We start from the raw sequence: 13,530 nt of genomic DNA, 5'->3' as shown, positions 1-13,530 counted from the left end.
ACCAAAAGCATCTACTGATCTAAACTGTTTAATAACTGTTGATCCATTAATTCTATCAATTCATGTAAATAATTAGTGAAAAATACAGTTATTCATCTTTTCATGGTCATCAGATATGACCCATTTGGATGTTCAGAGGCTCCGTAGTTACCATGGAAACACTGTCATCTTCTACAACATTGATTCACTGGTAAAACCCATGGAGTTGGATCGGTGACAGTGGATGAAAACACTGGGTTTATGTTCAGTTAATGATAGATTTGGTTGAAAAAGTCACTTTTTCTTCTGTTTTCTCTGTTTTTGATTAAAAAAAAAAAAAGCCCTCAACTTTAATCTGAGCTCTAATGAACATGTACATGATCAGTGAATTAAATACAAAAAAGTACCTTATTCATACTGATAAAATGCAAAATATAGAGGATAATATTATAATAAATGGTGATAAATCTCTTAAGAAAGGTTAAATACAGAGAAAACTTCATGTGGGAACTGACATAAAAGTAGCGCTGGGTCTTTATGGGTGAAGTAAAATAATAACATGGTGACCTATAAATAATAATGAGAATAACTCATAAATAATAATGACTCCAAATTTTCTTCTTGGTTTAATGTGGAAAAAATATGACATGATTATAAATAATGCCAACTCCAAATTTTTCACTGTTTTAGTGCAAACCCCCCCCCCCCCCCCCCCAAAAAAAAAAAACATTAAAATATGAAAATATTTATATTAACAAATTATCCCTTAGTCATCAGATATGACCCATTTGGACATTCAGAGGCTCCGTAGTTACCATGGAAACTGTCATCTTCTACAACATTGATTCACCAGTAAAACCCATGGAATTGGATCAATGACAGTGGATGGAGATGGAGATGGACTTGTTTTAATGTTCAGTTAATGATAGATTTGCTAAAAAAAAAAAAAAAAAAAAAAAATGTAACTTTTTCTTCAGTTTTCTCTGTTCTGATATAATAACCTTTGAATAAACTGAGTTTTCATAAACATCTAAAGTAAATATAGTAAATTAAATAGAGGAAAACACATGGTCTACAGGGGAAAAATGCAAAATACAGAGGATAATATAATAAATGGTGATAATTCACTTAGGAAGATTAAAAAGACAGAAAATTTCATTTGGGAACTGCCACAAAAGTAGCACTGGGTCTTTATGGGTTAAACGGCAAACTTTAAATATGCAATTAAACTAAAAAAAAAAAAAAAAAAGAAATAGGACCATAAATCAGGGCTGTCTGTAGTCTGCTGATAGGTGTCAACTACTATAACCAGCTAAAACCTAGGTTTTTTACATCAGAATGTTTTGATATTTAATTAGGACACTTACATGTCATTAATACCATTAACAACAACCGCAGTGCATTAAGTGTGTATCTGTTTTCAGGTAATGGAATTGTGCAAATCCACTGGTTTTCTAGGACAAAATAAGTAGAGCACAGCCACTTTTAAGATCAAACATGTAATGATCTACTGTAAAAAACAAAGAAAAAAAAACAAAAACTAATTCAACGAAGTACTTTTACTATTTAAATGGAAATGTGAGATCTATAACATAAATATTTCCATTTCCTTATATTCCATATCATCTCACACAATTCTTGCCCTATTTTCCTCACTTTATTCATCTGAGAGCTTTAGTTACAGTTGAGATTATATATATATATATTTTTTTATTGTCTAATGACATCCACGTATCTCCAAATTTGTAATAAACTAAGAAAAAAAAAAAAAAAGAAACAAAAAATCTTCTATCTTAAAAATGCACAGCAATAAAATTAACCCATAGACATAAATATTGACAGACACCATTTTACTGCACAATAATTCAGTTTTCATATTAAAAGAACATTTTCCTGATAAAATACACTTAAACTAATGAATATATGTATTTTTGGGGAGTATTTTTTACTTGTGGTATTTGTTCTTTAAGTCAGGAGTCTGAATACTTGATCCACTATTGGAAAGGAACTCAAGTACATGTTTTCATAATTCTATCCAGTAGGTGGCACTGTTACCACTAGAATAAAAACTGCATGAACAGCACAAAAACCCTATGAAATCTAGTATTGATGTGGACTTATACATCCATGGCTTTAAAACTAAAAACCACCAAGATCATTTCAAAGTGTTTGTGTTTTTATTTTTCTGACTAAATCCACTCTGAGATGTTTCAACAATAAAAACATCACACTGTAATAGTTCAGAGAAAGTCTGTAGAAAGAGTTATTCAGCAGGAAGAGGCTGAAACTACTTTGTAAACATAGTCATATCACATTTTATGCCCAGGAGGAAATTAGTCTGTCAAAAAGATAATAAAAAAAGCAATAAAATGACTTGCTTTGTTTCTGTATCATTGAGTTGTGTGTAGCTTCAGAGAACTCACTGACCCTGGTTTACACAATCTTTGTAAAATGCAACTACTGAGCTTCATTAACAGTATGAACAGGTTTCATCTGGGGCTGCAGCACTCAGCAAATACACAAAATTAAATAAATATATCACAAACACTCCTGTAATAGACTGGCAGATGGTTGGCCATGTGCTAGTCTTTGTTATATACTGAATTCTTTAGCTTTTTCATATAGCGTTGGTTTTGATTTTAAACCTCACCCATTAAAAACTAGCCACAAAATTCAAATTCTTTGGAATTTAAATGTTTATTAGTCCTTTTAACATAATCCAAGCAAAAAAAAAAAAAAAAAAAAAAAAAAAAAAAAAAAAAAAAAGCCATATCATGTTGTTTAAGATTTTTAAAATTAAAAAAAAAAAAAAAAAAAAAAAAGTCATTCAATATATTGGGTGTTTTGGCAGGTTTTTGCTTACAACAACGTTAACTTTATATATATATATATAAAATAATAATAATTTTACTGGTAACATTTTGAAAATACAGAAAGTACAGAATAGTTTTTTTTTTACATAAAACTTTTTACAGCCACATACCATACCACATATTTTTGAAAGTAGATCTGAGTTTTAGCTGGCTTACTATTTCTTTGCTAGTTCATTATGGGTACAAACAGTCACCTCAGCCAAACCGGAAACTACACCGACGCCTCCTGGTGTTGTCGTTGGAGAAGGAGACCCAGGAGGACAGTCTGAGCAGGAGCATGGAGCTGGTCGACCCATGGAGCCTGACCCTGGCAAGACCTGCACGGCCAAAGGAGCTGAGGCTACCAGCAGGAATCAAGTGCAACAGCTGGTACTGACAACACTGATAACATGGCGTCTATGTAATATATTGCTTTAAATTATGAAGACTGGTGTTGTAGGCTAGCTGCTCGTATTAGCTGTTGTTTTGTTTAACGTGATGATTCCATGCATCAGTGCGGTGTTAATAGAGTATAAGACAGTGTTTTTCAACCTTGGGTTCGGGACCCCACTAGGGTCGCCTGGAATTCAAATGGGGTCACCTGAAATTTCTAATAACTGATAAAAAAATAAAATAAAATATGTGGTGAGCTGAAAGAGACAATCCCAATACATAAAAGATACGACAAACTGTGAGTCTGAAACTGAAGCACTGTGGTTCTGTTTATCTTTCAAATGTTCATTGTGGTCAGTCTCAGATGCTGCAGCTCTTTCATAATTCATAGTTTGAGTTCTTGTTTGTTCAGTATTAATTGTCAGCCTTGTAAATACAAACTGGACTGATTGTACATATCCTGACCAAAGAAAATAAAATTCTCACTTTGTGCAGTAATCTACACCTGGCTTTACGGCCTCCGTTCATAATAACATACATTATATAGACTAAATGTCATCTAAAATTAACATTTATTTTCAACATAGTACAGCAAACTATTACATGATCAAAAAGAAATTCATTTTAGCCAAAAAAATACAATAAAATCTCTGTTTTGAATGTCTAGGGTTGTCAGAAATTTGTGATGTTAAAATGGGGTCACGAGCCATAAAAGGTTGGGAAACCACTGGTATAAGATGATGTATATGTAGTAGTAAGGCAAGGCAAGTTTATTTGTATGGCGCGTTTCATGTACAGGACAATTCAAAGTGCTTTACGTTAAACATAAAAACATCACAGGAGAGGCATAAAAATACATTTAAGTTGAGAGAAAGTTAAAATATATAATCATTAAAATTGAAATAGACATTAAATTCAACAGCAATAAAATGTGATTTTAAAGTTAATTTAAAAGACATTATTTAAGAGGAGGAGTAGTAGTAGTAGTAGTAGTATTACCAGTCATGGACATTTGCTCTAGTTATTGATTAAAAATTCCTTATAATAAGATGATTCAAAGCAAGAGTATAATTTTTTTGCATTTATCTGAGGTCATCATTAGGTCCATCCTGGGGGGAAATATGTCTACATTTACCTTTTATTATTAGGTCTAAAAAGCTGGAAAAGTACCAAAATGTACCCAGTTTCATAAAAGCACCCATTTTGAAATCTAAAAAGCATGTGTTTGAGAATATATGGGGACCTTTTATTAAATGTTAAGAATGCAAACATATCAACCAAAGATGGTGAATGATGTGGGTGGACCTTGGAGTTTCCACAGTAAAGTCAAGCTATTTGAACCTAGACAGAGTATTTTTAGCGGTAGACTTAAAAGTCAGTGTAAAGTTCTGCACAGATCCAGTGTAAATTCAACTCCACAGAGTGATGATTAGTGCCAGTCAGCCACATTGCATTGTGGGTACTGGACATTATACTCATTGTGTTCTATTTTATGTGCAGGGGTTCAATAATAATAGAAGACTCAAATACAAAACCACGATTCGGTGAAGAGTAATTGTGTTGACACTGATGGACAGACACCATCCCTGCACGGTAAAAACCACATCTTTATGGATTTGACTTTGTGTGTTGACTTTAATGTTGAAACAAGACAATATAAGATCTAAAATATTGAAGTTGTTGGAAGTAAATTGGATCCATGCTGCTGCAATTACACGCAGCAGCATCCGTTCTGTAAATGACACATTACCATGCACATCAGTTAATCCATGTTCTTCTCTTCTCTGAAATGAAATATTTTATCTTATTTGCCAGAATGGATTCGTCGCTGTTTTTAATCTTTATCAACAATATAATGTGCCAATAATTCAACAAAGAAGTATTCGTCACAGACTGATGAATCTAAGCTAATGTGTGTTTGTAACAAAAATGACTGTCACGCAAATAAATACAGACGCCGGCGTTGTTTTGGATCATTTTATTTCACAGCAAGAGGCAAACATTTAACATGATTTCTGCATTTGTGCATATGAAATATGTTTTTTTTTGTTTTTTTTACAGATTTTCCATACCTAATAACTTTTATTAGATGGCTTGTCCATATCCAATGCACTGTATATATCACTTATTATTGAGTAAATACTTTTCATTGACAGTTGCATTATTAAGAGCTGCTATTTCTACTGAGTAATCATTTATTTTAATGTATAATTAAGATGCAAACAAGCAAGAAATGGTGCAGAACCTTTTCCTACACACACATTTATACTCATATTTGAAGAGAGCTTACTTATTCATTACTCTGCTGTAAGATACACTTTGTAGTCATATAATTTACTGCAAACTTAGCTTTTAATTTATACATTTTCGGTATTTGTAACTGTCAAAACAGATCGTGTTTTAATAAACTGCAGCCGTAGCTGATTAAAAAAAAAAGAAATAACTAATGTACAAGTGTTCCAATTGCATAAAATACTTGTGTGCGAACAGTAGAACCGGTGTGTTATTGATGGTTTTATGTGTTTTCTGGACACACTTGGTTGCAGCAGGAGCAGCAGGGGCAGCAGCAGCGGTAGCAGTAATGTCGGATCTGACACAAAAGTCCGCTAGACGTGTCAACTTCGCCTCCGTCTGCTTTAGAGGTTTCCGTAGAATCCTCCGCAAGAGTTTTATCTGCATCTGTTTGGAAAGTCTGATTGGCTTTGTCTCTAGTTTTCAGCGTCCTGTAGGCTTCTTTTCTGGCGTTGAGTTTGTCGATCTCACTGAGCATCTGAGCCTGAAGTTGTTCTAATTCTGTGTATTTTCCATCTAACGTGAAGCGGTTTCTCTCCTGCTCAGTCTGACATGGTTCCTCTTCTAGTCTTTGTTTCGTTTCTGTAGATTTTCCCACTTTTTCCGTCTCTTTAGATGACAGATTTTTCTTAACGAACCGGTCGATCACCTTCAGTTTGTTCTCCAGGTTGTTTTTCATCTCATGGCCTCTTCGCCTCATCAGATCAATCTCTTTTCGTTCCCTGTTGGTCTCCTTCCACAGCTGCCGTAAATAGTCCCGTCTGGATAAATCTTGCTTTGCACCTGGATGCTTGTCTTCCTGTTCCGCTTCTTCTACTTTTACCTGCTGATCTGCCTTTACAGCTTTACCGTCTCGGTCTGGATGGTGTTTTTCAAATCCGGCCTCTTTTATCAAATCTTGTGTTTCTTCCTCGGTTTGTACGGCCTTGTCACGCTTCATCGCTGCACATTTCTTCTCCCTCTGTACCATGTCGCAGTAGCCGCCGATTTCATCACATTTTTCTTTAATTGCCCTGTTCAGCCGGAGCATGTCTCCATTTTTCAGCTCCAGTTTTGTCATATTCATTTGGACTTCGCCGTGTGCTCTTTGGTTCAGCTGTTTGAGTCGAGCTGCCAGGATTCTCACAGTGTCAAACGCATCTAAAAGTCGATTTTCTCTCATTTTCAGACGAGACACCTCTTCCCCCAACCTGCTTTTTTCATCCAAAAGCAATTCTTTTTCCTTCTCAATATTCGCTTTCATGTGATCGAGTCGCTCTTTGTCATAGTTCGTCTCATCCCAGAGCTTTTCTCTCTCTTTTCGCAGCTCTTCTTTGTCATTTTCTATGTTTTGTTGAATTTGTTCGAATATTTCAGTTTGTTTCTGGAGGTCAAACTCCACCAACTCCAACTTTTCTTTGGATTCTTTAAGACCTTCCGCTGACTTCCTTTTCATTTCCGCGCCTGATGATCTGTTTATCAAACTTGTCTTTTCTTTCTTCAACAGCTCAGTGTATGAAGCCACATTTTCTTTCATTTCATTAAGTTCTTCAAGTTTTTGCTCCAATGCAGCAAACACATGTTGTATATATTTTGTACTTTGTTCTAATTGATCCATTTTACTTTTGTTGTCTTTACATATCTGTTCATTCAGCCGTTTTAGTTGCTGTTTTATTATTTTCAGCACAGGCAGGTCTCTTACTTTTTCATCCTTTTCATCCAACAGTCCTTCTTCTATCCTGATCCTCATTTTTTGACCTAGTCCTCCTTTCTCTTCATTGACATCCTCCGTCGCTGCTTTAACTTCTTCTTTTTCCCTCCTCAGACGACCCATTTCTTCTCTTTCTTCCTCTATGGCGTGACTTCTCTTCACCGGTTCATCGATAACCTCCTCCAGTCTGACTCTACCTTTCTGGACTTCTTCACCCAGCTCTTTAATATTGACTTTCTCTTTGTTTATCTCATCAAGGACACCAACGAGCTTCTCTTCGTTGAACTGCAGCTGCTCTTTAGTGATTTCCAACATGACTTTGTCTTCTTCCACATCTTGTTTTTCTTTTTGTAATGCGTCAAATTGCTTCAGATCAAACTCTGTCCTGTCAACATATTGCCCTTTTTTGTTTAAACTTTCTTTTTCTCTCAGAATCACGTCCCTACACACTGCCACCTTCTGTTTCTCTCGATCCAGCTCTTTACACTTTTGCTCCAATAAAGTGCAAAGTTGTAAAACTTTTCTATCCTGTTCTTCTAATTGCCGCATTTTGCTTTTCACATTTTCGCTTTTTCGTTCACGTAGCCGTTTGAGTTTGACACAGAGACTTTCCAAGTATTTTCCATAGTTTTCCATCTGTTTTCTTTCATTCAATAAACTTTCTTTTTCTTTTGTGAGTTCTGTCTTCATCTGAATCAGCTGTTCTGTCTCTTCTCTGATTCTTTCCGCTGATGCTTTAATGTCCTTTTTCTTTAGTTCGAGATCTTTCCTCATTTGTTCCAGCTCTTTTCTGTCTGATAAAACAGTGCTCAGATTATTTTGTAGTTCTTCTGTTAGTTTAAGAACCTCATTATTCTGTTTCTCTTGTTCTTTTTGTGTCACATCAATCGTATTCTTCATACTTTCAAGTCTTTGTGTCATAATCTGAAATGCCAGATCTTTAATGTTTGTTCTCTCATCAATATTGACATTTTGATCCTTTACATCTTGTTTCTTTCGTTCTAACATGTCCATTTGTTTCTGGATGTTCGATCTCATCTTCTCCAGATCCAGTTTCTCTTTGTTTATCTTCTCTCTCTCTTTATCCAGATCTCCTCTCTCATCTTTCAACCTTTCAGGGCCTTGTTCGTCTACTTCTTTCTTGAGACTTTCTTGAATTACGATGGTAGCTTTGTCAATTTCTAGATCATCAGACAGACTCTTCTGTTGGAAATCAGCCTTTTCACCTTCCATTGTGTCTTTTTCCTTCGTTAATTCCAGTTTCTTTTGTTCTAACATGTCCATTTGTTTCTGGATGTTAGATCTCATCATCTCCAGATCCAGTCTCTCTTTGTTTATCTTCTCTCTTTCTCTATCCAAATCTTCTTTCTCATCCTTCAGCTCTGCTTTGAGTTTTTCAGGATCTTGTTCATCTCTCTCTTTGTCCATATCCTCTTTCAACTTTTCAAGATCATGCTCATCTCTTTCTTTCTGAACTTGAACAGCAACGGTGACTTTGTCAGTTTTTAGATCGTCAAACAAACTCTTCTGTTGCAAATCAGTCTTTTCACCTTCCAATGTGTCTTTTTCCTTCATTAAATCTAGTTTATTTTGTTCTAACATGTCCATTTGTTTCTGAATATCAGATCTCATCATCTCCAGGTCCATTTTCTCTTTATTAATCATCTCTCTTTCTTTATCCAGATCATCTGTCTTTTCTTTCAGCTCTGCTTTGAGTTTTTCCAGATCTTTAAGAACCTCATCAGCTTTGTCAGTGTCTGTCTTATCTTCTAGATCATCAACATAGTCTTTCTTCTTTTGGAAATCGGCTTTTTCCATTTCCAACATGTCTTTTTCCTTCATTAAGTCTAGTTTCTTTTGTTCTAACATGTCCATTTGTCTCTGGATGTCAAACCTCAGCTTCTCCAAGTCCAGATCCTCTTTGTTCATCATTTCTCTCTCTTTATCCAGATCTTCTCTCTCATGCTTCCACTTTTCGGGGTCTTGTTGGTCTACATTTTTGTTGAGACTTTCTCGAATAACAACGGTGGCTTTGTCAGTTTTTAGATCATCAGACAGATTCTTCTTTTGGAAATCAGCCTTTTCCCATTCCAGTGTGTCTTTTTCTTTCATTAATTCTAGTTTCTTTTGTTCTAACATGTCCATTTGTGTCTGGATGTCAGATCTCAGCTTCTCCAGGTCCAGTTTCTCTTCAATCATAATTTCTCTCTCTTTATCCAGATCTTTTCTATCATTCAACTTTTCAAGATCTTGTTCATCTCTTTCTTTCTGAACTTGAATAGCAACGGTAGCTTTGTCAGTTTCTAGATCATCAAACAGACTGTATTTTATCTTCTGTTGAAAATCAGCCTTTTCACCTTCCATCATGTCTTTTTCCTTCATTAAGTCTAGTTTCTTTTGTCCTAACATGTCCATTTGTTTTTGGATGTTAGATCTCATCATCTCCAGATCCAGTTTTTCTTTGTTAATCATCTCTCTTTCTTTATCCAGATCATCTGTTCTTTCTTCCAGCTCTGCTTTGAGTTTTTCAAGATCTTTAAGAACCTCCTTAGCTTTGTCAGTGTCTGTCTTATCTTCTAGATCATCAACATAGTCTTTCTTCTTTTGGAAATCAGCCTTTTCCATTTCCAGCATGTCTTTTTCCTTCATTAAGTCTAGTTTCTTTTGTTCTAACATATCCATTTGTCTCTGGATGTCAAACCTCAGCTTCTCCAAGTCCAGTTTCTCTCTGTTCATCATTTCTCTCTCTTTATCCAGATCTTCTCTCTCTTGTTTCCACTTTTCAGGGTCTTGTTGGTCTACATCTTTCTTGAGACATTCTTGAGGAACGATTGTGGCTTTTTCAGTTTTTAGATCATCAAATAAAGTCTTCTGTTGGAAATCAGCCTTTTCACCTTCCAATGTGTCTTTTTCCTTCATTAAATCTAGTTTCTTTTGTTCTAACATGCCCATTTGTTTCTGGATGTTAGATCTCATCTTCTCCAGATCCAGTCTCTCTTTGTTTATCTTCTCTCTCTCTTTATCCAAATCTTCTCTCTCTTCCTTCAGCTCTGCTTTGAGTTTTTCAAGATCTTGTTCATCTCTCTCTTTATCCATATCCTCTTTCCCATCTTTCAACTTTTCAAGATCTTGTTCATCTCTTTCTTTCTGAACTTGAGCAGCAACGGTGTCTTGGTCAGTTTTTAGATCATCAAATAAACTCTTCTGTTGGAAATCAGCCTCTTCCATTTCCAGCATGTCTTTTTCTTTCATTAAGTCTAGTTTCTTTTGTTCTAACATGTCCATTTGTTTCTGGATGTCAAACCTCAGCTTCTCCAAGTCCAGTTTCTCTTTGTTCATCATTTTTCTCTCTTTATCCAGATCTTCCTTCTCATGTTTCCACTTTTCAGGGTCTTGTTCGTCTGCATCTTTCTTGAGACTTTCTTGAATTACAATGGTGGCTTTGTCAGTTTTTAGATCATCAGACAGACTGGGTTTTATCTTCGGTTGGAAATCAGCCTTTTCACGCTCCAATGTGTCTTTTTCTTTCATTAAGTCTAGTTTCTTTTGTTCTAACATGTCCATTTGTGTCTGGATATCAGATCTCATCATCTCCAGGTCCATTTTCTCTTTATTGATCATCTCTCTCTCTTCATCCAGATCATGTGTCTTTTCTTTCAGCTCTGCTTTGAGTTTTTCGAGATCTTTAAGAACCACATCGGCTTTGTCAGTGTCTGTCTTATCTTCTAGATCATCAACATAGTCTTTCTTCTTTTGGAAATCAGCCTTTTCCATTTCCAACATGTCTTTTTCCTTCATTAAGTCTAGTTTCTTTTGTTCTAACATGTCCATTTGTCTCTGGATGTCAAACCTCAGCTTCTCCAAGTCCAGTTTCTCTTTGTTCATCATTTCTCTCTCTTTATCCAGATCTTCTCTCTCATGTTTCCACTTTTCAGGGACTTGTTGGTCTACATCTTTCTTGAGACTTTCTTGATTTACAATGGTGGCTTTGTCAGTTTTTAGATCATCAGACAGACTCGGTTTTATCTTCTGTTGGAAATCAGCCTTTTCACCTTCTAATATGTCTTTTTCCTTCATTAAATCTAGTTTCTTTTGTTCTAACATGTCCATTTGTTTCTGGATGTTAGATCTCATCTTCTCCAGATCCAGTCTCTCTTTGTTTATCTTCTCTCTCTCTTTATCCAAATCTTCTTTCTCATCCTTCAGCTCTGCTTTGAGTTTTTCAAGATCTTGTTCATCTCTTTCTTTCTGAACTTGAACAGCAACGGTGTCTTTGTCAGTTTTTAGATCATCAAACAAACTCTTCTGTTGGAAATCAGTCTTTTCACCTTCCATCGTGTCTTTTTCCTTCATTAAATCTAGTTTGTTTTGTTTTAACATGTCCATTAGTCTCTGAATATCAGATCTCATCATCTCCAGGTCCATTCTCTCTTTATTAATCATCTCTCTTTCTTTATCCAGATCATCTGTCTTTTCTTTCAGCTCTGCTTTGAGTTTTTCCAGATCTTTAAGAACCTCATCAGCTTTGTCAGTGTCCGTCTTATCTTCTAGATCATCGTCATAGTCTTTCTTCTTTTGGAAATCAGCTTTTTCCATTTCCAGCATATCGTTTTCCTTCATTAAGTCTAGTTTCTTTTGTTCTAACATGTCCATTTGTTTCTGGATGTCAAACCTCAGCTTCTCCAAGTCCAGTTCCTCTTTGTTAATCATTTCTCTCTCTTTATCCAGATCTTCTTTCTCATGTTTCCACTTTTCAGGGTCTTGTTCGTCTACATCTTTCTTGAGACTTTCTTGAATTACGATGATGGCTTTGTCAGTTTTTAGATCATCAGACAGATTGTATTTTATTTTCTGTTGGAAATCAGCCTTTTCACATTCCAGTGTGTCTTTTTCTTTCATTAAGTCTAGTTTCTTTTGTTCTAACATGTCCATTTGTTTCTGAATATCAGATCTCATCATCTCCAGGTCCATTTTCTCTTTATTAATCATCTCTCTTTCTTTATCCAGATCATCTGTCTTTTCTTTCAGCTCTGCTTTGAGTTTTTCCAGATCTTTAAGAACCACATGAACTTTGTCAGTGTCTGTCTTATCTTCTAGATCATCAACATAGTCTTTCTTCTTTTGGAAATTGGCTTTTTCCATTTCCAACATGTCTTTTTCCTTCATTAAGTCTAGTTTCTTTTGTTTTAACATGTCCATTTGTTTCTGGATGTCCAGTCTCATCATCTCCAGATCCAGTTTCTCTTTGTTCATCCTTTCTCTCTCTTTATCCAGATCTTCTCTTTCTTCCTTCAGCTCTTTTTCTACTTGTTTTCTCTGTTTTAACACATCTGATAGTAATCCTTTCAGATCATCCCTTTCTTTCTCCATCATTTTCATGCGATCATCCATCTTTACTCTCTCCTGATCTAGATCTATGAGCTTCTGTTCCAATCCCAGACAGACCTTTTCCACATCTTCCACCTTTTCCTCAAATCCGTCCCTTTTCTTTCGTGCCTCGTCACTGATCTGCTTGAGTTTATCTCTCAGAGTTTCTATGCTGTTTATTTTCCTCAGGAGTTGATCTTCTCTTCTTTCCATTTCATCTCTTTCCTTGTCCAGCATCAGTCTGTCCATGTCCACACTCGTTTTCATCTGACTCAGCTGTTGTCTTTGTTCTCTAACATCATCCAAAGCAGCTTCGTTCTCTTCTCTGTTCTTGTTCAGATCCTTCCTCAGTCCTTCCAGTTCTTCTCTTTCTCTCACCAGTAGATCATTGGAGTTCTGCAGCTCTTTGGTTTGTTTCTCAATCTCACTGTCTTTAAGCTGTTGTTCCTTCTGTTTCCGGGCAACAACATGGATCACATTCTCAAGTTCTTGTCTTTTCATCTGAACCTTGGTGGACATATCTCTAATGTTGGTTTTCTCAGTGTTTATCTCATCCAGCAGACAGTCTGTGTCATCTTTCTGCTGTTGTAGCTCCGTCTTTGTCATTTGTAACATGTCTTTTTCTTGGATTATTTCTTCTTTATCTCGTTGTAATATGTCTGTTTGTTTCTGGATGTCAGACCTCATCACGTCCAAGTCCAGTTTCTCTTTGTTCATCGTCTCAATCGCTCTGTCAAGATCCTCCCTCTCCTGCTTCATCTCTTTCTTGAGCTTTTCAAGATCTTCTCTTTCCATCTCTTGCTTCTTTTCTTTCAAGGCAATGACATTGATCACATCCTCAAGTTCCTGCCTTTTTCTCTCGACCTCGACGGCCTTATCTCTGATGTCGGCTTCCATTTCAAGCATTTTCCTCTGTTCATTTCTCATTTCTTGTCTCTGCATGGTAATATCTGACAC

At 35.8% G+C, this 13,530-nt stretch overlaps 1 protein-coding gene across 2 annotated transcripts in view; it reads right to left on the bottom strand.

The window, feature by feature from the left end:
- Positions 1-5,187: 5,187 nt before the first annotated feature.
- The window catches only part of LOC115432447 (nuclear anchorage protein 1), a 53,327-nt gene continuing 44,984 nt past the window's right edge, over positions 5,188-13,530 (bottom strand). The window contains exons 5-6 of one of the 2 annotated variants that reach the window (XM_030153290.1): positions 11,394-13,530; positions 5,188-10,235 (exon numbers count right to left, since the gene is read on the bottom strand). The exon at positions 11,394-13,530 is cut by the window's right edge and continues 25,809 nt beyond it. In XM_030153290.1, coding sequence (XP_030009150.1) covers positions 5,740-10,235; positions 11,394-13,530 — 6,633 coding nt within the window. In that variant the 3' untranslated portion in view covers positions 5,188-5,739. The other variant, XM_030153289.1, reaches the window with a different exon arrangement.

This window comes from Sphaeramia orbicularis, chromosome 14 (assembly GCF_902148855.1).
Source record: "Sphaeramia orbicularis chromosome 14, fSphaOr1.1, whole genome shotgun sequence".
Classification (NCBI taxonomy): domain Eukaryota; kingdom Metazoa; phylum Chordata; class Actinopteri; order Kurtiformes; family Apogonidae; genus Sphaeramia; species Sphaeramia orbicularis.
Note: the sequence above shows the minus strand (reverse complement) of the source record. Positions and strands in the feature narration are given on the sequence as shown.